Source organism: Protobothrops mucrosquamatus, unplaced genomic scaffold (assembly GCF_001527695.2).
Source record: "Protobothrops mucrosquamatus isolate PMUCROS unplaced genomic scaffold, P.Mucros_1.0 scaffold500, whole genome shotgun sequence".
In the NCBI taxonomy this organism is placed as follows: Eukaryota; Metazoa; Chordata; class Lepidosauria; order Squamata; family Viperidae; genus Protobothrops; species Protobothrops mucrosquamatus.
The window spans coordinates 266,142-288,609 of record NW_015386816.1 but is presented as its reverse complement, the minus strand read 5'-3'; the positions used below and the strand labels follow the sequence as shown (position 1 = coordinate 288,609).

The following is a 22,468-nucleotide window of genomic DNA, read 5'->3' as shown; positions in this document are numbered from 1 at the left end:
GGTTGTTACTAACACCTTGAAGCGCACCTGGAAGGCCACAGGCAGCCAGTGCAGCTTGTGCAGAAGAGGTGTTACATGGGAGTATCTAGAGGCCCCCAGGATCCCCCACGCGGCCGCATTCTGAACTAGCTGGAGCCTCCAGGTGCACCTCAAGGGGAGCCCCATGTAGAGAGCGTTGCCATAGTCCAGGCGGGAAACAACGAGGGCTTGAGTGACCGTGCGTAGAGCGTCACGATCCAGAAAGGGGTGCAACTGGCGTATCAGGCGAACCTGATGAAAAGCCCCCCTGGCCACGGCCGTCACATGGTCGTCTAAAGACAGCCGAGTGAAGGTGGCATTGCTGCAGGCTGTGGCGCAATCCTCGTGCTGATGGTAGCATCGCCGTGAACCTGGAGGCGCTGCCATCACTGAGAGCCTTGCACGCATGCTTGCAGTCCCATTTGCATGCTGCACATGCTCGCAGCCTGTTTCTATGTGCATGTGCACATGTGGCCACATTCATGTTTGCGCATGCGGGTGTAAGGCGCCTGCCCCTCCCTCTCCCACCGGGCTGCCAAAACAAAAAGGTTGGAGACCCCTGCTTTAAGAGACTCAAAACAAATATAAACAACCAAACCAGAGACTTTTCTTTTAGGTTTAACAGGCAAAGAACTTGAACAATTCTGGAACTTTGTTGTTATACATATTGAGAGTAGTAAGAACGCTCTGTCTGCAAAAATGGAAAGATATACTAATTCCCACAACAATGGCTGGAAAAACTGATGGAATTAGCAGAGATGGCCAAATTAAACTGCTTTACTAAACAAAGAAAAGTACACATCCCATTTTATTTCTACTTGGAAAACACTTTTAGATTTTGTGCTTAGGATAAAAAAAAAGAAACTTTGATTTTATGATTTGCTGATTAGACACATTTGTGGTTATAGAAATAATTTAGTACATATTAAGTATGCAAAAGTAAAAAGTTGAGGCTGTAATGTTATTATTTTTTATTCAACTGCCCAGAAAAGAATAGGAAGTTAATGCCTTTCCCAATTTTTCCACTATTTTCATTTGTATTTTACAGGATTAAAACAATTATATGGAAAAAAAAAACAATTAGACCAAATTTGCTCTCTATAACAATGTAACATAGCACAAAAATAATAAAACAAAGTAACAATAATATTTTAAAAAGAGTAAAGAGAATACAGGATATAAGATGGTTGGATCAAGACGAGGACTACAGGTGAGAATCTATTTTTTTAATGACAATAAAACAAAAATAGCAACTAGACTACTGTAAGTTGGAAACATATCTGGAATAAGACAATTCAATCATCTGATATGAGTCCTTGAGTTCAATTTTCATCAGTTTGGTCATGATCTCACTGTAAATGGGGCCCTGAAGGAACTAATGGGTAATGTTCTCCACTTGATCAACATCCCAAGGACATTTATTGATGTGCAAGGAATGCAAATAGGATTCAACTGTTCTAGTGAACAAAATAATAAAAATTGAAACTTCTCTTGCCTAATCATTTTGCAAAGTAATATCCCAAAACTGCTTTTAAGGCACCTACTTGAGGTCTTGAGAAGGTTCAGCTCTGATATGGGGGGTTTCCACAGAATGCTCAAATACAGCTCCTTCTGTGCCTATAACAAATACATGAATAAAATACAGGATAGTTACATTCCATGTCAACATTTCATTTGAAAAGTAATGAAGCCCCCTTTTTGAAAAACAAGCTTAATTAATATTAATAAGGTAAATTAATATTTATGAGATTTATTTCAATGAAATTTGTTGTAGAAGAATTTTAAGACAATGCAACTCATGAAAAAGCTTTGATGAACCTCACTAAAAGTAACAGCCTTGATCTATATGCCTGTACATAGGTAAAATTAATGGGCATATATTCCTATTCCATTATTTCCATAGAAGCAGGAGGTCCATGACAAGACCTGCTCAGGTATCTACTTTACAGTTTTGTAAACAATTCTTTCCTTTTCATGGAGCTATAAGTCTACAAAGTATATGGCTGTTGAAAACAATGACTGAATTATCTTCTTAAGATGTGCATAATATTTATACTTATTTAGAAATGTATAAAAACTCTTTTGCACCCAAGCCTGGCTCATATTTAGATCTTTAATATCTTATAAAATACTTAAGTGAAGATAAACAACTTAAAGGAAATGTTTTTGGTATAAAATACGAATTGATTAAATGACTTTAATAAAAAAATATTATCTTACATTATTAAATTTTGTCTCTTCTAACAATCTGAACTCTCCTTCAAAATACCACTTAATGTGCTCTAGAACAGCAGTTCTCAATCTTTTCTTCACCATGGATTCCATTTAAATATCTTTTATGGCCATGGACCATGGCCACAGACCCTTCAGTCCTAACTCAAGATTTAAATTATACCATTTCTTCAAGCCTTCAAGGACCCCCTGTGATGGCATTCTGCCCCCTCCCCAGGGATCTACAGACTATAGGTTGAGAATCACTGCTCCAGAAGATTGCTAAAAAACAATCCCTGATAAGCAACAGTCATCTATTCTCAAGAAGGTAGAAAGCAGATTAGAAGCATTGTTTTAATGTTTGTGGCAAACTAGAGTTTGCTTTTTTGATTGGTATTCAGAAAAAGCATGTTGTGGTGTTAATTAACTGTAATTTTCTCTCACTCAAGAATCCTCACCAAGAACAAATGGTCATTAAAAAAACCTGAAAAGATTCTTTCATGTATACAATGAAAGGGAAGGAAAAATCACACAAGCCCAGCAATTTATAAAGTTTGTTTCTGCTCCTCAGAGCTAGATTTCCCTCACAGCTGAACTGAATGCCACTATCTATTTTTCATGGGTAAATATGAATTTTCCTCTCTCCGTTATGAATCCATATCCTGCCTTTGTTGCCTGGTTCAAGTCACTCTTTCACCTGATATACTGTAAAGATATGTAAGAATGACCTTGTGAAACCAGGGAATGAGCTATATAGCTCATTCAGTCTAATAAGAGGCAGCTTAACCCACAGAAGAAATGTGAGCAGAGCAAACCATTTCAGAAAGGACCTGCCTAATGTCTTGGGCTATATAGGAAACAGCAGAGAAAAACACTTGCAAGACTAGTAGCTTTGCCAAGTAGACAGGAAACACACCCAGATGAATTAATTCTACCTTATTGTAACATTAAATTGACAGAATTTTGCAAGTCTGGAAGTATGTTTCTCCCTTGTCACTGATACAACCCAAGAGAGAAGGTCCCTTCTGAGACTTTTGCCCCTTCCCACATTCCTTCTGTAGGCTAAATTGCCTCTTATCTGACCATACTCCCAGCTGTGGCTCTTTCCCTTGTCTCTCAAGGTCATTCCTGCATACCATTACATCAGGTGAAAGAGCAAATCTAACTTACTTCTAGTGGAATGGTAGGGAAACCTAATCAATACTAAAGGCTACTGTTGAGAGCATCGAAAAAAGAGAGGAAAAACTTCATCAACACCAAAATAGCTAATGGTACTTTAAGCTTATCTCACTCAAACACCTGGCATGTGCTAGAAAGAAATCACCTGCATATGATTATGCTTTGGTTAGGTAAGGCTCAAAGTGGAGCAAATCCACTGCCTGAATGCCAATTGACCATATTTCCCAATGAAAGTAATGAATCAATTTGTTCTTTTGATCAGTGATTTTGAGAAAGATTTCCTGATCAAGACCTGGACAATAACATTAGATGACCATAAAATTTCCAATGAAAGATGAATTTCCAAAGTCCCCAGTTTGTACCTGCTTGTGCCCCCAGTTTTTATCAGGGTAAAAGCCCCGCCCATCCAATTCTACCATCTAATTACTAAGCACATTACTTCCTCCCTTTATTTGACATTCAAGTAACAAGGGCCATGATCTATGAGAGGGCCAGAAATGCTTCTTCTTTCCTTTTTCTGTCTTTACGTGCACTTTAAATGCATAGACCTTTCCCCAATACATTGGGTTTTGCTTTCAAATGCTCCTTAATCCATCAATCATAAGCATAAAGAAGAGAAGAGAGAAATCTGTTTCCTTATTTCCCGTTCAAAATTTCAGTTTTCAATATTTCTTGCAATGTAAATAAAGAGAAGATGGGAACATACTGTGAAAGTGAAAATTTGAAAGGGCATTTAAGGACTGGGGCATTTTTTCCCCTTCCAAATTTGGAGATTGGTTTGAGAAAAAGTTTGTGCTCACTCTTCTGTTTCTCTCTGCCTCTCTTTCTCTGTATGTGTCTTATACATATAATTGCATGCATACATACTCAACACACAGAGAGATACACAAATACAGAATATGCATCACTTAAATTATTACAAGGAACTAATTGGATTTAATTTTACCCTCCTACCAAAACGTTAAGGTGCAGTACTTTCTCTTAAACTGCCTGACCCTGAAGATGGAGGGATCAGCCATAAAGAGATTAGAGATTAGAGCAGACAGAGCACTGAAAATCTTCCAAGAGATATCATTCCAATAAAGCAAGCAAGGCCCTGCAGGATAAATGGAGCTGTTTTAAATGGCATGATTCTAAAAGATATTTATCTGATGCAGAGCTCCGTGTACATGGCATTCATCCTAATTCAGTACAAACCACATCTACTCATGCATTTGCAAATTGTCCTCCCTTGAAACTATGGAAACTGAAGATGTAGCACTCTCAGATACTTTACTGGGGTAAACTACTTATTCTGCTCAATTTACCAGTTACTGAGATCTAACCTTTAGAAAATGACAATGAACATGGCTTCATTAATATCACTGGAAATATATATTATAAATTACAGCGTTGAAAGCTTGGTGATAGCTGTTGGTAGCTGTGCACCCAGAGAATGAACAGAGCGAGAGGATACTTGTTATATAAACAGCAAATGAAAGAGTTTCTCTATGTAACGTCTTGCTCTCAAAAGGAAAAAAAAACAAAACAAAACGGCAACACACATAGAATAGTAGCAAATAGAGGCAAGATTGGGTAATTACGTTCTTTTATTGAGAGAACTGTATAGGCAATTTAAAAAGGAGCCTGTTAATTTAATTACAGCATTTGAGGCCAGAGTAAATGAACTCAGCTCTGGGGGAATGTATTGTTCAATTCAGATAAGGGAATTAAAAAAAAATGATTGCAGGGTTTGCTGAAATTAAGTTACAATAACCTAGAAACCATGTGGGTTAGTTTGCTGGGAAAAGCAAATGGAAAGGATTTTATTCCCAAATCAAGTGGGAATTCCAATGGTTCTTATCTACAAGAATTGGTTTCAGTGCAACAAACAAAAATTAAGATGAAAGCTAAAAATACAAAACTAAAAAAAAAGATCAAAAGGAACTTCAGTTGTTCATGTCATTGATGAAAGATTGTTAGACATGACTATGGAGTAAATGATCTTAAAACACGTAAATTCTAAACTGACTGAATAGATTTAATCAGATAGCTTGATACAAACAAACAAACAAACAAACAAAAACCATATGATGTTTCATTTGGGAAGATATTTTCAGGAAATTTTAGCCTGAAGTCATTTTTCCCCCCTGCACTACAACATATGGATAATGTTGAGAAGAAAATTTAAATATGATCTTAATTCCTATGACAAATCATAAACTGAAATAGTTGAAAAATCTTTTTTATTTTTTTTGTGCAGGTCACTGTTAACTAGTCCTTTACAACATCCCATGATTTCCCCAAAAAATTGAATTGACTAAAACTACTGAATGGGAATATATTTAATTAAAAATTTGCTTCACCTGACAATTTGGGCTTGATGCATTAACAACATCTGAAACTTTCAAGCTATTAGTGCAACTGAATGAGGTTTATGAATCCCACATTTACACTCAGTATTTGCAGATCTCAATTTAGTGGACTTCAGATATAATAAGCAAAATGCTTGTTTCATTTAAGAAATGTTATGTTATTTGCATAATTGCACAAATGATGTAAAATGGCACAAGTAATATAACTTATATAATGATGTTGCTGTGAATGAAGTCCTCTCCAATTTAAAAAACATTTGAGAATCACAGACCTGCCCCCTCCCCCACACTAATTAATTTAAAAGATCAAGGTATTGTAAAGCTGAAAACTATTACTGAGATAGATATGGAAATAATTCAGAAGAAAGAGTTGGAATATTCTATTTAAGCAATCAATAAGCTAAAGTTTTAGAGAACAATTCATTAGTATCTGATCAAGTTAGGATTTTTATTGGACATTCCAGGACTTATGGGTTTTAAGATCAGTATGTTAGAAGTATATTTTTGAGAAGACCTTGATTCATGTTTCTGACTTGTTCTAAACACCATTCTGGTTTAGCATTCATAAGGTTGCTGAAATACTGGCAAAAAATGCTAAAGATATGAATATGCTATTAATTATATATCAAAAAGTTTGGAATCTATCAAATTATTAAGAACATTTTTATGAGTGGGTTGGAGTTAAATAGTTGATAGACTATTTTACACTTGACTTAACTCTGCAGAGAAGATATGTGTTCACTTTATATAAATGAATTGGATTTCTAATGATGTGGAAAATCTGAACAATATTATTCCAGGTGGTCAAAGCTTACTTTATTGTTTAAGAACTAAGATATTTGTTTTATGTGCATTTATTTTATTTTATTTCTCTCTGATGCAGGTTCACTTCTGTTTTTCTATTTTTCTTTTAATTTTTGGATCTGGTTAATAGTTTTGTTTTGACTGTTAAAAGCATTATTTTTCTTAAAGATGAAAAAGATTATAACTGCTGTCATAAAATGGAATCTTTAAACTCAATGGCATAGCTTTATTCTGCAAGCATTACTTTTAATACAGGTAGTCCTTGACTTACAACATTTCATTTAGTGACTGTTCAAAGTTCAAATGGCAGTGAAAAAAGTAACTTATGACTATTTTTCACACTTTCGACCACTGCAGCATCTCCATGGTCACGTGTTCAAAATTCAGACGCTTGGTAATTGGCTCATATTTATGACCGCTGCAGTGTCCCGGGTCATACGAACATCTTTTATGACCATCCAAAGTCAACAGGGAAGACAGATTCACTTAACAACTGTGTTACTAAGTTCATAATTGCAGTGATTCATTTAACAACTGTGGCAAGAAAGGTCATAAATTGGGGCAAAACTCACTTAACAAATGTCTCACTTAGCAATAGAAATTTTGGACTCAATTGTGGTCGTAAGTTGAGGACTACCTGTAACAATGAACTGCATCCTACAGTACTGCTTATAAAGCACTAGTAAAACATTTGGATTGTTTTCTGTCACAATTTCTTCAGACTCTTGACTTCTCAATCTTTGATTTGAGATAGATAGATGCTCCTGTGATACACTGTTCTATTCAATGAAAGTTTACTTATATTCTTTAAATGCCCTTTGAATATATATTCGTTGAATGGTACAGATTTTCTTAAGAGAGTGACAGAGTAAGTAGTAAATTGTATTAATAGGGATTCAGTTACATTACTGACCTTGGCATGGGAGCCCACCGAAGCATTTAATCATTATTGTATATTGTATATTTTTTAAAAATAAAAAGCAGCAACAAGATTAAAATTTAGATGAGACTGTTAAAGAATTATTATTGTCTTTTGCACCCTATCCTTTTCCAGACTGTTAGATTAACACGTGTTTACTAGTAGAAGGAGAATTTGTATTACATTGCACAAGGCAATGGTATCAGGAAGAAAGGGAAAAAAATCAATTATTGACTTTTAGACTTCAACAAATAAAGCAGTATAATACTGTACTATACTATTCAAGATTCAAATGGGAACATTCATACAAGTTCCAAATATATGAATCAGCAGTTCTTTTCAATAGAAAGGTAGAAGCTCCACCCCCAAAGATACATAGGCCAAATTTCATAGATTAAATTTTAATGACAGTTTTTGGAAGCGAGAAAATAAAAATTAGGAACCATAAGCGAGGTTCCCAATTTTTATTTTTTTGCTTCCAAAAATTATCATTAAAATTTAATCTATGACATTTGAGGAGACTCTTGTTTCTGATAATTCTCATTGACAAATATATTTTTAACCTCCTATTTTATTATGGGTTTATAGTGAGGCTTTTAAAAATATTTTACAGCTGGTGGCCTTTACTTTAAACATTACAATTATTATTCCCCAACTGACTAAGGATTTGATAGTCCTTAGTCTAACTATAGACTATTTCATTGATAAATGTGGAGGATACAGGTGGATGATACAAGTTGAGTTGCTAGTTTGGCCCACAAATTGCATGGTACTTTTTAACCAGAATAGATGACAACTTCTGATCATAAGGCAATATGAGATTTTTAGTTGACATTCTTGTTTTTATTCAAAATAATAATCATCCAGCAGCTCTGATTTCTTTAGTTGTTGAGCTATTAATCTATATGGTGTCTTGGCAGGTTTTGAGATACATTTTGATTTATATGGGTTTCCACAAAGTTTTTGTGGATTGATATCACTTATTCAACTCCTAAATCATAAGAGATGTTTAATAGTATGCCATCTCTTGGTTTAAATTTATGTCCAGGTTGTGAAGCTTTCTTACTTTTCTTATTTTTAAAATTTATCTTTAGACCCCTTGCTCTTAATTAGAAGTTTTTAAAACTATCAATGGAATTACAGGGGGAGCGCAAAGCATAAGCTTTTATTATATACTGATTGTTTTATAAAATGCACCAGAGATTTTGGAATCCTGCCTGGTTACTCTATAAATTGGAATAAATCACAATGACACTAGTTCACAGTTGCAATTCAAAAACTTTTAAGGATTTGGAGTTTAGGTTGTGTTTTGACACCTTTAAGTTGGCATAATAATTTTCAGAAGGGTTAAAAGATTAAATTGATAGGTTTAATGTTACCATTTTTAATACATGAAAAGAGTTAGATGGATGGTCTGGAATAATTTTCAATATTTGGTGTAAAGCTAAATATTGGTAAGTGCAATCTGAAAATGGATTTATTTTGAAACCCTTGTATGTATTTCTCGTTTGAGTATCACATACCTATATTTAATACTGCAGGACATGTATAAAAATACTGTGGAACAACCTACATACTCATAAAAATGCTTACATTATGAGACAATCACATTCAAATATTATGTCTAAATTTGTTTTAGGGGGAACCTGTGCTTTTCATAACAGTATTATATTACAAGTGCAATAATGTTAGCCTACAGAAAAGAAATGTACTTTTGTTTCATTGAATTTTTTTCTTCTATTATCATACATCAATTTTCTGTAAATAATTCTAGAACACTGAAGAAATAAAATTCCAGGAGGTAGCATAAAGCACTGTAACAAAACTCTAGTCTTTAGTGTGATCCAGTTGTAGCCCCTAAAGCATTTGATACACTGACCTCATGCTAAGAGGTCAGAAGAGATGAATTCAGCTTTGTTGCCCTTCAAATTTTTCTCATTTAATTCCATTTATAGAATAGGGTGACTGGTGAAAACTAAATGATGCCTTTGTAATTCTACCTCCTTTTGTTAGAAAATGGATTTAGCCACTAGATACTTTCTGATTTGATTTTATATTTAAGACCTCAGTGATGGAGCACTGTCTTTGACTGAGCAAAACAACAGTTACCTTCAAAGAATGTAGCTTTCATTTATTTCTTACATTCTACAACCAAGATCAGAGAGCACCAAGGACCCCTCAAATTATCCAACCTGAATAAATTTTTGGAACTAATCTGAATTGTTGCTTAGCTAACTCCCACTATAATTCTAGAACATTAGCTATTTTTTCTATTTTTATGTGAAGATGTCAGATACCAAATGTACAAAAACAGAAGTGAAACTGTCTTCTCAGTCATCTGATTATTGATGGTTGTTCATTACTGCCTAGCCCACTGGGCATTTTTACCCAGCCACAATATGCATTCCCCTATGTAGCAAAAGCCAACAGTCTGGAACTATCTTCACTGTTATTATTCCCAAACTGAAAAGCTTCCTTCCAGCTGGCTAATAAAGTAGAGTTTTTCAAGTTAAGCTGATGGCTTTATGGAAATCTTCATGCTGTTGTCTTGCTAGCTGTAGAGAAATGCCAATGTAATTTTCCAGGATTTTATTTTATTTTATTTTTTAAAAAATCACAGTGCAGTTTACAGACCAGTTAGTAGATTGGATTTACTAATGGAAGGAAAATCCGAAAACAGAAATGTTCTGGTCATTCTGTGCTCCAAACCTGAGAATTCATTAAGCCCTTGTTATGGTTGAGGCAGCTCCAAAAGTTGATCAGTTTAAATGATTTTATAAGGTGTCATTTAATTTTTAATGCAGAAAATTTATATATATGTTAATTTTATAGTTATTTTATTATTCTGTTCAAAATTTGAAGCCTCTAGATGTGTCTGTGATTAAACCATAACATATAAACAAACAAAGAAATAAGCTTTAAAAACACAGACTGGGATTAATCACACCACTGGAGATAGACTATCGATTCAGGTCCACAGTCAGACAATCTTAAAAAATGCTATATTGGCCAGCTGATATTTGTATTGGCTGGCGTACTTTTAACAATATTTTCTTTATTTTATCAATGCTCAGAAATGAGCAAAAACATAACAGCAGCTGTTGGTTGATGGTGCAGGTTTTCATGTTGTGTGCTGATGAGGGAGCCCAGAAAGTAAAATAGCTGAAGGGGCTTTATGCAATCAAGAAAAGTATCTGGTGGGAGCAAAAGGGAGGAAGAAAAGGAAAAATCTTGGCCTGGGGTTGGAAGCAGAGTTTTCTAAGAAACATTGTTTTAAAAATATGGCTATATATCTTTTGCGAATCGGGAATCTTATCAATGCATGCCCATCTCCATGCTTGTCCTTTACAATCCAAGTGCAAAAATAAAACAAAATAAAACCCAGATACCTTACAGTATATAAACCCTAGAGCTTTAGACATTTAAAAAAGACCCTCTTGCGTTTAGATTGCATTGGACTGAATTTGTAAAGGTCAACTAGAAAAATGTAATGCTATAATAATCCCTCACCAAGGAGAAATTCAGCCCCATGATACAGCTATATAAATGGAGATATTATGAAATATCATCTCATTATTAACCCTAGATGTGATCTTTTGGGTGAATGTCCCAGTGGATTGAAAGGGAAGTTATCCCCCCCCCCCAATCCACAAAGTCAGGTTTGCTCCATCCCTGTTAATGTTTGTGAATTCCCTCAAGACCTGGTTATGTCAGTAGACTTGGGGTCCCAGGGAACCAATAACCGTTTAAAATACTTCCCCTGTTGATATATTCACTCTTTCCATGCCTGTGTTTGTACATTTCACATGTTTAATGATGATTGTTTTATATTTATATAGTAACTGGTTTATTTAATAATTGTACGCCTCCCAGAGTCACTTTTTGTGAGATGGGTGGCCATACAAATTTGATAAATTAATAAATAAGTCACTTTTCTTATGTTCTCTTCTTCCCAGTCCTTAAATAAAAGCATGATACGTGAATTGAATTTGTCTGAATAATATCTAATGTACATGACATGTATATTTATATTTTTGGACTTAAAACTAGTTTTACTTAAGACAGTAAAAAAGTTGTTGATTCAGAACTACAAGGATTCTCCTATACATCTGAACATCAGATCTGACTTGATATGTTCATCAAAGCTGAATAAAGTCATTTTGTTTATTCAACTCATCAAATGCCAGATACTGTATGCATGAGAAAACCACCAATTCTAGAACACGTATCCTATGACAGAAATCCTTCTTGGACATTACACTGTATCCTGCTTCTATGCTGCTTGGACATTACCCTGCAAGTTCAGAGTAAGATAATCTTTAAGGGTAATGCCATTTTAAAAGGTAGATAAATGTTTATAGCATTAAGAAAATAGATCCATTTGTTTTACATTTACATTCAATACCTTTTAAGGATAATAATTGGCTTGAACATTTTGAAATAGAAAGATATTGAAAAATTGCATTTTGATTGTCAGTTGGGGGGGGGCTTTGAGGATAATTAATCCATGTTTAACAGATTCTTACTCATGCCAACAGTCTTTTAAATGGTGACAATAGAATGTACAAATTACTCTTTACTTCAGATAAATAACTGGATCAATCTATTCTCACTGACTATAATACTAATATAGTGAAGGACTGATGGAAGAGAGAATGATTTACGCTTCTCAACCCCATGTAGCAATTATCCATAAACCCATTGCTTTCATATTATATAGGAATATTATATGGAAAATGCAACTATCTGCTAGCAGATTGCTATAGGAAAAATGATTTGTGTGAATATATGTGCATGCAAAAGAATTAGCAGAGTGGACAGTTTGGTATGCAGATAAAGATACCTAAGCGTACATTTAAATGAATGTTTGTGCCACCCTGAACAAGCAACTGGTGTGAACACAAATTGCCATCCCCAGTCTCTGGCAATGCATTTGCTAGTGTGCTGACTTTATTGAAAAAAAGAGTAAAGAATGTAAAATCTTCCATAATCACTATAAAAACTTATTAAGACAAGTTGGCATTCTCAAATGACATCACTGCCTCAGAAAATTTTACTAAATAACCATCAGCAATGTGGTCATCATAAATGGTGTGTATAAGTTTGCTGAATGAGTTAGATATATTATTGTTTTCTTCTAGCTTTAATTTAACGGGTTTATAAAGCAGCACACAAAAACCACTTTACACGTCTAAAATAAGCCTCTGTGTCAGTCACTGCAGGCAGTATGTGATTTTCTCTCAAACATTCTTCATCATTTATTTTCTGAATATTATTGTGTTCCCATTGATTTATTAATGTTTTTCTTACAAACTTTATTTTTAACTTGTACACATTCCTTATTTCTTCATTTTTGTTACTTTTCCAAGCCATAAACAATATTTTAATGTCATCATCTATTATAATTGTTTTAGTGTGCTTTGTACATAATGCAATAACATGCACATTTAGCAGGGAACAGTAGAGTTCAACCCTATTATTCTACGTTTTAGTATATTTTCAATATTCTCTTACAGATGCTATTATCATTAGTAGTAACTATCTTTTAGGAAAATCTTTTTATTTTTCTGAAACATAATTATGAGCTTGTAATAGGTTGTGTTTAATTTGCTTCCCCCTCCCCAAATTATTATTGGTGGTAATGATTAACCCATAGTGCCTTCAAATCAATAGATATCACTTAAAATTGCCCTAAATAGATACATATATATGTGTGTGTATGTGTATGTATACATATGCATATGCACATGCACATACACATACAGTGTCTATCTGTCTGTCTGTCTGCCTGCCTGCCTGCCTGCCTGCCTGCCTACTTATCTATCATCTGGGTACAACCATACAGTATTGAATGATCCTCTGTTAAGCCAGTTTATTTTGCAATCATACTGTTCTGAGGCAGCCAATCAGTCAGTTCCCATTAAGATGTATAGCATATAGTTTGATTGAAAAAGGTTAGCAAGCTAATAGGGTCATAATTTACTGACTTTTATTTTCTTTTATATTTAGTGAAAGGGTGGTGGATTTGCTCCATTCTGATGGAATATGAAAAGTGCAATATATTTATGTAAACTAATTGGTCAAGATTGAGGCCTGCCATTTGACATTAATCTGCAGGGATTAAATCCTGGGGGCTTTGCCTTGCTCTAACTGCCTAGTCCCATATGTTTGAGTTGGAAGCACTGAGGTGCTCCTGGGTTGAAAGGATTAGTGGTGACATCACTGTTGCCTGGGGGACTCCTGGTTGGGGGCTCCTTTCATATCTCTGTTAATGAGCCCACCGAAGTGGTACCTATGTATCTACTCACTTTTTCACACTTTTGAACTGTGGGTAGGAGCTGGAGCAAATGATGGGAGCTCAACCTTTCACACAGCAGTACTTAGATCTCAAACATGGGCTTGCTGATTGTCAACCCAACATTCTAACCACATTAGCCACTGAGCTCCAATTTTTACAGTCTTGGAAAGGACTCTCATCTAGCTTTCTAGATCTCTGAGGCAAATAAAAGTATACCTCTAAGTGGTGTTGTTACTGGACTGAACTGATTGGTCTATACTTTTGGAAGGATTCCTACAAGAGATGAAATATTTTTTTTTTAAATGAGAACAGTTTTCACAAAGTGCTAAAATAATGAAGAATTACTTTGCTGGATGATTTGGATAGTTTTTGCTATGCAAATGTGCTACCTACTCCTTTTTATTTAAAAGAGACTTATATGATTTTCCCCCTCTAGAAGGGTATTTTAGAGTTTCTTTGAGTTTTGATTTTGCTCTAACACTGACACATTCCTGATGAAAACATTGCTTGCAATTGTATTTTATCTTAATGGTATTTTATTGGTGCCGTATTTTGGATACTGAAGGACAATATTTGGAAATCACTGATCATTTGTGGCTGCTTCCACTGCAGATGGAAGATAAAGCTAAGAGGCTTAGTCCAAGTTAGAGAAGAAAGTGAGGCATTTCTAGGCCTTCTTAGACCACCTTCTTTTCCTCCTGATCTTGTCCAAATGATTAGGCAGAATATAAGCCATGGAGACCTCCATCTCTTTTCCAACTGAAGACAATTTTCCATACACTTTGATTAAAGCTTCTTTAATGATCTCAATCATATTCCACTGAGGAGGAAATCTGACTGGAGAGCTTTGTTCTTGTCTGATGTTAGTATCACCAGAACAGTTGGACAGCATTTCTTTTTACAATGCACAAGGGCATCTGCCGTGACAGTTAAGGTTTAAGGAAGGTTAGCTTTTTTTTTGTTACTTAGATTTGGAAGCAAAATCTTTCCAATCATGTTGCTTAGTTTAAATGTCCTAGAATATATTGGAACTAGGCTATATATCTAAAAGTTTTTCTCCCATTGACGTTAAATGATTATTCTTAATTGCTTGGAATTTTTAATGGAAGGCAAGATATTAAAATGATTATATGTAAGTCAATTTATAGTCTGATGAAGATAGATTAACTTCAAAGGTTTTGACAGAACTAAAATAGGAAAATCTTCTTTTAAATATGTAGAAGCCAAGCAGCTTAAGGATATATAGACAACAGAAAATAAGCAGTTTTCTACAGGGTATCCAACGTAGGATTCCAGTTTTTGGATATTGGCCTCTGTTTTCTATAATGTGGCAGCTATCTAGTGGTCATCAAGAGTTGACCCATGTCATGTAGCCTTGGGGTTACAAAAGAATGAATTATGATTGCAAGATATAACTAGAACACTGCCAAAAGGCATTATATTCCCCAAGCCAAAAGACAGATAGAACTGTCTTTGTACTTGCCCTTGAGTATTGACCTCAAACTACGTGACATATCCATGGCTTGCATCAGTTCATCTATAATATGTCCTGTGACATGACATACTGACAAAAAATATCACTGGGTATTTTTAAAAGACTTCCACCTTTTTAGATACACATCTTATATGCTTATAATACAGAAAGACATACCATCGTTCTTTAGTTAGACCAGGCCTGGCAGGTTCGTTGCTTGGTTCTTATAAATGTTAATCTTAATTTCTTTAATGAAAAGGAAAATAAATATTTAATATCTATTTTTTTATTTAATGGAAGTCTATGTAATTGTAAATTATGGGCAAGGCTCTCATTATGTCTAAATATGTACGCTTCATTTTATTGTAAATCAATCTAATTTTTTCATTCTTTCTGCTAGATGACATTATAATTAATAATTGTATTCTTCCTCTGCACCAGTCCTGTAGAAATATTGCGGTCAATGTATTACAGCCACTATGGGCAAGCCCTCACCACAATTTCCAAAAAAGACTTGAACAGACTATCACATGCAGAAAGAGTTTGCAGATATTTTAGAGTTTGAAGCATTCTGTATATTTAAGTGAAAATTTTCTGAAAGTGGGAATCTGACTTCAGCAATGATCGGTGGAGATTTTGAACTTGCAAAACATACAATTATGGTCCTATTAAAAACTCATTTTGGGATAGAGGTTTAACATTCATGTCTCAATCATGGGTATGGGACTCTGATGATTATGAGCTGGGTAAGAAACTATCATAACAAAAGGCATCCAATAGGTTTCAGCAGGGAAAATTGTACACCACTGTGCTATCAAGTTGATCAGTATATAGCAATGAATTCAAATAATATGACTCAAAAACAATCTTTTATTAGAAATAATTTAAAATTATGAGAGAAAATCATGCCTGAAATTCAGTAGTTCTCCCTTTACTGGTTGACAACGCTCCTTCATTAATAATAACTCTTGACTGAATGCTATAACTATATTAGTCTTAAATCAGAGAAATTAGAGCTGACATTCAGAGTACATTATATAGTTGACTATATAATGATAACTTTTATGATGCCAAAGGGCAGTATCTAACTAAACTTTTAATGGGCAAAAGAACAAGAAATGAAAATTGTAACTTGGAAGATAAAATTGTAGTACTACAATAGAAGAAAATTACAGTTCTTAATTCAGAATCATGAAATATATGTATTGGTACAAATCTTGAATATAATAATGAATAATATTCACCCTCTTTCTAAAACATTCCACAGATGTATAAAACTTTCATACGATATATGGTGTGTGCGTGTGTGTGCATGCGTGTATATATGTATATAAATATCTGTATATATACATACATTTATATATGTATATAAATATTCATATACACATACACACACACACTCACGCATACGTACACATACTGTATAAATTCATTTTCCCACAAGTGAAATGTATTCAGGGTTAGAGACCCAATTCTTACTACTTACCGGTGACCTTCAGTCTGTCTGCTCCAATGACAATCTCTTCTTCATCAGCAGAGAAAAGAACCCTACCATCCTCACTTGAGCTAACTTCAAATCTTTTACATTGGGCTTCTACACCTTCAGCACCTAAAAGAGAGAAAACAGAGTCTTTAGCACATTCTCATAACTTTTCCCAATATTCCTTTTAAATTCAGATCTGGGGCGACTTACATTATATTACATTAATTCTATATATGAGTATCTTTTACAGACTGTGCATGCTGAGAATTGCCTTGTATTTGATTTTCCAGAGATAACTAAATTCATTGTTTGATCCATGTGACTAGCTATATATCATATCAATTTATTTATTACAATTTTTACATCTACTTCAAATACTTAAAAAATTATTTTTATATGACATTTCATCCCCAAAGTGTAACACAGGATTCTTGCCCCACAAAAATATGTATAAACAGCTTGTAAAACATTAGTATAGTATAAAGGTTTTCTGTTAGGCTTAAGAATGGTAATAATATTAGACTAGAATAGAATTCTTTATTGACCAAGTGTGATTGGACACACAAGGAATTTGTCTCCACTATTACATACAAGTAATAGTGATAATCATGATCATAAACAACATGAAAATACATTTATCATAAATTGTAAAATACAACACTTCATCATAAATCATAAGATGCAACACTTAGTGATAGTCATAGAGTACTAGATAAGCAAACAACATAAATCATATTAAGATACTAATTAGTAATTAGTTGTTAAGCAGAGTGATGGCATGCAGGAAAAAACTGTCCTTATGTCTGGTCGTTCTGTAGTACAATGCCTTATAGCGTCGTCTTGAGCGAAGAAGTTGACATAGTTTATATCCAGGATGTGATGGTCCTGTAGATATTTTCACAGCCCTCTTTCTTGCTCATGCAGTATGCAGGTCCTCAATGGAAGGCAGGCTGATAGCAATTGTTTTTTCTGCAGTTCTAACTATTTGTTGAAGTCTGTGTCTGTCTTGTTTGGTTGCAGTGCCAAACCAGACAGTTATAGAGGTGCAAATGACAGACTCAATAATTCCTTTGTAGAACTGTATTAGCAGCTTCTTGGGCAGTCTGAGCTTTCTGAGCTGGCGCAGGAAGAACATTCTTTATTATGCTTTTTTGATGACATTTTTGAAGTTAGGTGCCTATTTTAAATCTTGAGATTTTATAGAACCTAGAAACTTGAAGATCTCTATTGTTGATACTCTGTTGTCTAGTATTGTAAGATGTATTAATATTATTATTTTTATTTAGTATTATTTTACCAAATGTACTGTTTTTATTAACTATTATTCTCTTGCTAAATTGCTACACACAAATACATACCTCTACCTCTACCGCTACCTCTATCTCTACCCCTATCTATCTATCTATCTATCTATCTATCTATCTATCTATCTATCTATCTATCTATCTATCTATCTATCTATCTATCTGTGTTCCATCTATTATATTTTACCAAATTATTCCTGTATGTTCTACTATTATTAGAACATACCTTTTACACTTGAATGTACCTTTCTTTTATTTATTTATCTATCTATCTGTCTGTCTGTCTGTCTGTCTGTCTGTCCGTCCGTCCATCTGTCCATCCATCCATCCATCCGGCCGGCCATCCATCCATCCATCCATCCATCCATCCATCCATCCATCCATCCATCCATCCATCTGCTTTCAATCTACAGAAATATTGAACAAATTAGTATAATGGCCCAGATAAACATTTGTTTCAATAATGTATATTAGTTTGTTGAAAGTTAAACAGTAGTTATAATCAAAGTCAATGTTCTTAAATTGTGTACTCTTAATAAATTGTTCATTGAGTAATCAGCAGTGTACACGACAATGATCTGGATAAATTGCCAACAATAATTTTTGTTTGACTACTAACAAATCAGATTGCTCTTTAATATATATTTCATGCTGTTAAACCATTTATTTACAATTTACTGTATGTGACTCTTTTTAAAAATTTACCCTTCTAATTGATTTAATTATTTGCAAATAATTTCTTTGAAAGAACTATCACACAAATGTTCCTGTTCTTTTCAAAATGAAGTATCCACTATTAAATGGAAATAAAGGCTGGGAATGTTGCCCTTCTATTTGCTAAGATATTATTTTAAAGTTTTAAAATTATAAATATAAATCAATTTTAAATAATCTTCAGGACCATAGCATGCAGAAAATTTGTAAGATAATTATTCCAAAAAGTTTGGATTTTTCTTAAAAAAATTCTTTATGGACTAAGGATTACAATCATTCAGCAATGATCCCACCAGGAATAAAATAAGGTTAATGTTTGTCCTTTTTCTGAAAACATCCATACCAAAGGGGCAGAGAGGCATAGAGTTTTATTTGAAATGGCCAATGGATTCAAAAATCACTCGACCAGTTTAGAAAGTGTGCATATTGTGGAAAGGAGGGGAAACATGGCTATCAATTGGATTTTAAAAGTTGAGGAAAGATAGAAGACATCTTTTCATCAACTTTTTAAGAAGTAAAGTACACGACTGGTTTTCTCCTATTAATTTTTAAATTGGGAAATTTTCCATTTTTGGAAATTTGGCAACCAAATTCTACATAGCTAATATAATCCATCTAAGACATGGGTGTCAAACTCGATCGCATCCTGTGATGTATCGTGATGTATCGTGGCATTTTTTGCCTTTGTGGAACCAGGATGGGTGTGGCCTCTGTGTGTGATGCATCCGGCCTGCAGGCCACCAGTTTGACATTTGCCAGGCCAGTTCATGTAGTTGAGGAAATCTAAGGATAAGGGTTCTATTCATTTGATTTATTGCAGACACTTGTGTTGCATTTCTTTGTACAATGTTGTAGCCAAGGTTAAAGCTGCAGTAAATTGGAACAAGTGTTTTACTTGCACAATTTATTTGCACAAAAATAAACTGAAGCAAGTAAATGTTTTATTGGCCCAAAGCTACCTGAGTGATCTTGGCCACTCATTTTTAGCCCTACAAATGAAGCAGTGGTAAACTACTTGTGAAAAACTTGCTTAAAAAGCTGTAGGGACTTGTCCAGACACTCTCTGAGAATCAGACATAATTGAATGCAAAAAAAAAAAATGTTTTAAGTTTTTTCCCCCCTAAGAGAGTATCATCAAGGATAATGCAGTGCATAATAACACAAACAAGAATGTTACCAGAGTAGTGATCTTCTCTCCATATTGTCTGTTGGAGACTATGATTTCTGATACACCATCTTCTGCCCATTACTTAAAAATAACTGTCTAACTATATTGCTTGCTTTTCAATCAAATAGGCAACAGGCAAAGTTTTGTATCCCTGCATCCACTGAAGAAAAGTCAGGCCTGTAGAATCCATGTAGATGTCAGTGAGAAACTGGCAAAGCCAGGGAAAGAGTCAAGTCGGGAATTAATTTAGATTCTTTCGTGGTCACAAACAATGAAGTTTGACCCCCTTGAATGCCATTGAACTTCACCTAGTTTTACCCAAATGCAAACTATTAATTAGTGAAGATTCCTGAGTATAGGCTTGAGCAATAAACCATTAAATTGGAACCCTCACATGTGGATCTCATTGTTCATGATTGACAGCAATTGCTATTAACGACATAGGAGCTTAATTTCAAACAGAAAATACTTTGAATCACCTCCTCACAGAATTTCTTTCTAATCCAGAAAAAATAATCCAATTTATTTGGGATAAGAATCCAATTAAGAGATATCAATTTCTTTCTACAAGTATGTGCGTGCAGGTGCTAAAGAGGACTTTATCTAATGGCTCAAAAGAAGATCCTGCATTAATTTATGGGACAAAGCACTTTTGCCTCTCTAACATAACCTTATTATATTTCATTAACTATAATCTGGAAAAGAGCTATGACTATGGCATTCAGAAATAGGAATATAGAGATCATTTTTCCTTGTTGGAGAATGGACTACACACTGTCCACCCAGTTCTGTCTCTTATTAGATAATATTTCACTTCACAACTGCAGTCCTGGAAAAAGGAATTTATTTGCAAATAAACGAATGGATTATGTATATCTTATAGCCAGTTTGATATAGTGGTTAAAGTGCTGGCCTAGAAGCCAGGAGATGGTGAATTCTAGTCCCACTTTAGGCATGAAAACCAGCTGGGTGACTTCGGGCCAGTGACTTTTTCTGGGATTGTTCACTTCTCTGGGGTTGTTGTGGGGAAAAGAGGAGAAGGAGTATTAAATACGTTTATCCCCTTGAGTTACTTATAAAAGTAATAAAGGTGGGATAAAATTCAAACTAACTAACTAATTAACTAATTAACTAGCTAACCAACCAACCTCTGAATGTAAACTTGTATATCCATGCATTCAATGATCAGAAAAAAAAATGCCAAGGTATAAATAAATACATACCTAACAAAGAAAATGAAGTGACAGATCGATCAAAAGGGAAATTTCAAACTCCATTGTTTCAAATGCTTTACAAGCTAGCAAAACAAATCAACAATAACATTGTGCCAGCTATTATCTCAAAAAAAAAGACAAGAAAAATGATGGGATGTGATTTTGCATGTTTAGATTAGCTCCTTAGACATTGTTATCTGAAGTGAGAAATAGATTTAAATTTAAAAGAATGAATATAAAAGAAAAGTAATAAGAACCTTAAATCAAAAACAAAGATGCAAAACTGAAAGTGTGTTACAAAAGGGGAAGTGAGAGCACATTAATCAAGAAACTGTAATTTCTATTTAAAGATCAACAAATTTCTCTGTAGGATTAATGATCTGAGAACTGTCAAGTAATTCCAAATTTGAGGCATGTTAAACATGACTTGTCTCAGTGTCAGTTCACCATCACATAGGCCAGCCTTTCCTAAAATTGTACCCTATTTTCTAAAACAGAGATTGGGAACCTTGATTCTATGGGACCAATTCAATCTGGGAGATGTCAAGCCCACCAAATGTTGGCTAGATTCCTTTCTTCACAGTACTTCTTTCTCACCCTCAGCTATGTTAAATAGAAATCATTTTCTCAATGCAGATAGTCAGGAAAAAATCTGTAGGACTGAGGAAAGTTTTACCTCTGAGGAAAGTTTTACCATGTAAAGAAATGTGTGTGGTGTTCAGTAACAATAGAGTGTGAAAAAATCACTGAGTTTATATTTTTGTGAATGCTTAACAGATAATCCACTATAGAAAAGGATTTAGAAAATGTTCTTCTTATCTTGGTTCATTTGATGGAGTTTGGAATGATCTGGAGCTCTGTTTTCTCTTGCCGCAAGAAAAGCACCAGGTCATGCAAGATCCAGCTAAGAGGCTTGTGTAGACAGCAAGATCAATAATTATTACTTTTAATCTCTTCCTTCTCCTTTTCCACTCCTACCTTTCATCACTGAGTTCAAAGTGAGGATTGATTTTATTCTTATACCGAAACAAACTCAATAGGTAATGATATGCCAAGTTACTCAATAAATTATGACCATGCATGGATAGACTTGAATCTGGTCTCCTAGACGTGAGGCTCAAAATTTACTTGCCTCTCTCTAAGATCTCTTTTCCCTTTTTTTCAAAAATTGAAGAGCAAAAGAAAAATTGGTGGGGACTTCCCCAATTTCACAAAAGTTATGAACTTTGAGGATACTTTGTGAAAATAATTCATCCCAATGAAGATTTAGGAACTGACAATGACAAAATGAGAGGAAAGAAGATGAAGTACACTTGTTACAAAAAAAT

The 22,468-nt window shown here is 34.3% G+C and overlaps 1 protein-coding gene across 3 annotated transcripts in view; it reads right to left on the bottom strand.

Annotated features, from left to right (window-relative positions):
- SGCZ (sarcoglycan zeta) overlaps nucleotides 1-22,468 on the bottom strand; it is a 203,500-nt gene that overhangs the window by 17,999 nt on the left and 163,033 nt on the right. For 2 of the 3 annotated variants that reach the window (XM_015816799.1, XM_029284296.1), the window contains 2 exons: nucleotides 16,744-16,866; nucleotides 1,563-1,635 (listed from right to left, as the gene is read on the bottom strand). In XM_015816799.1, the coding sequence (XP_015672285.1) occupies nucleotides 1,563-1,635; nucleotides 16,744-16,866 (196 nt within the window). The remainder of the gene's footprint in view (nucleotides 1-1,562; nucleotides 1,636-16,743; nucleotides 16,867-22,468) is intronic. The other variant, XM_029284297.1, reaches the window with a different exon arrangement.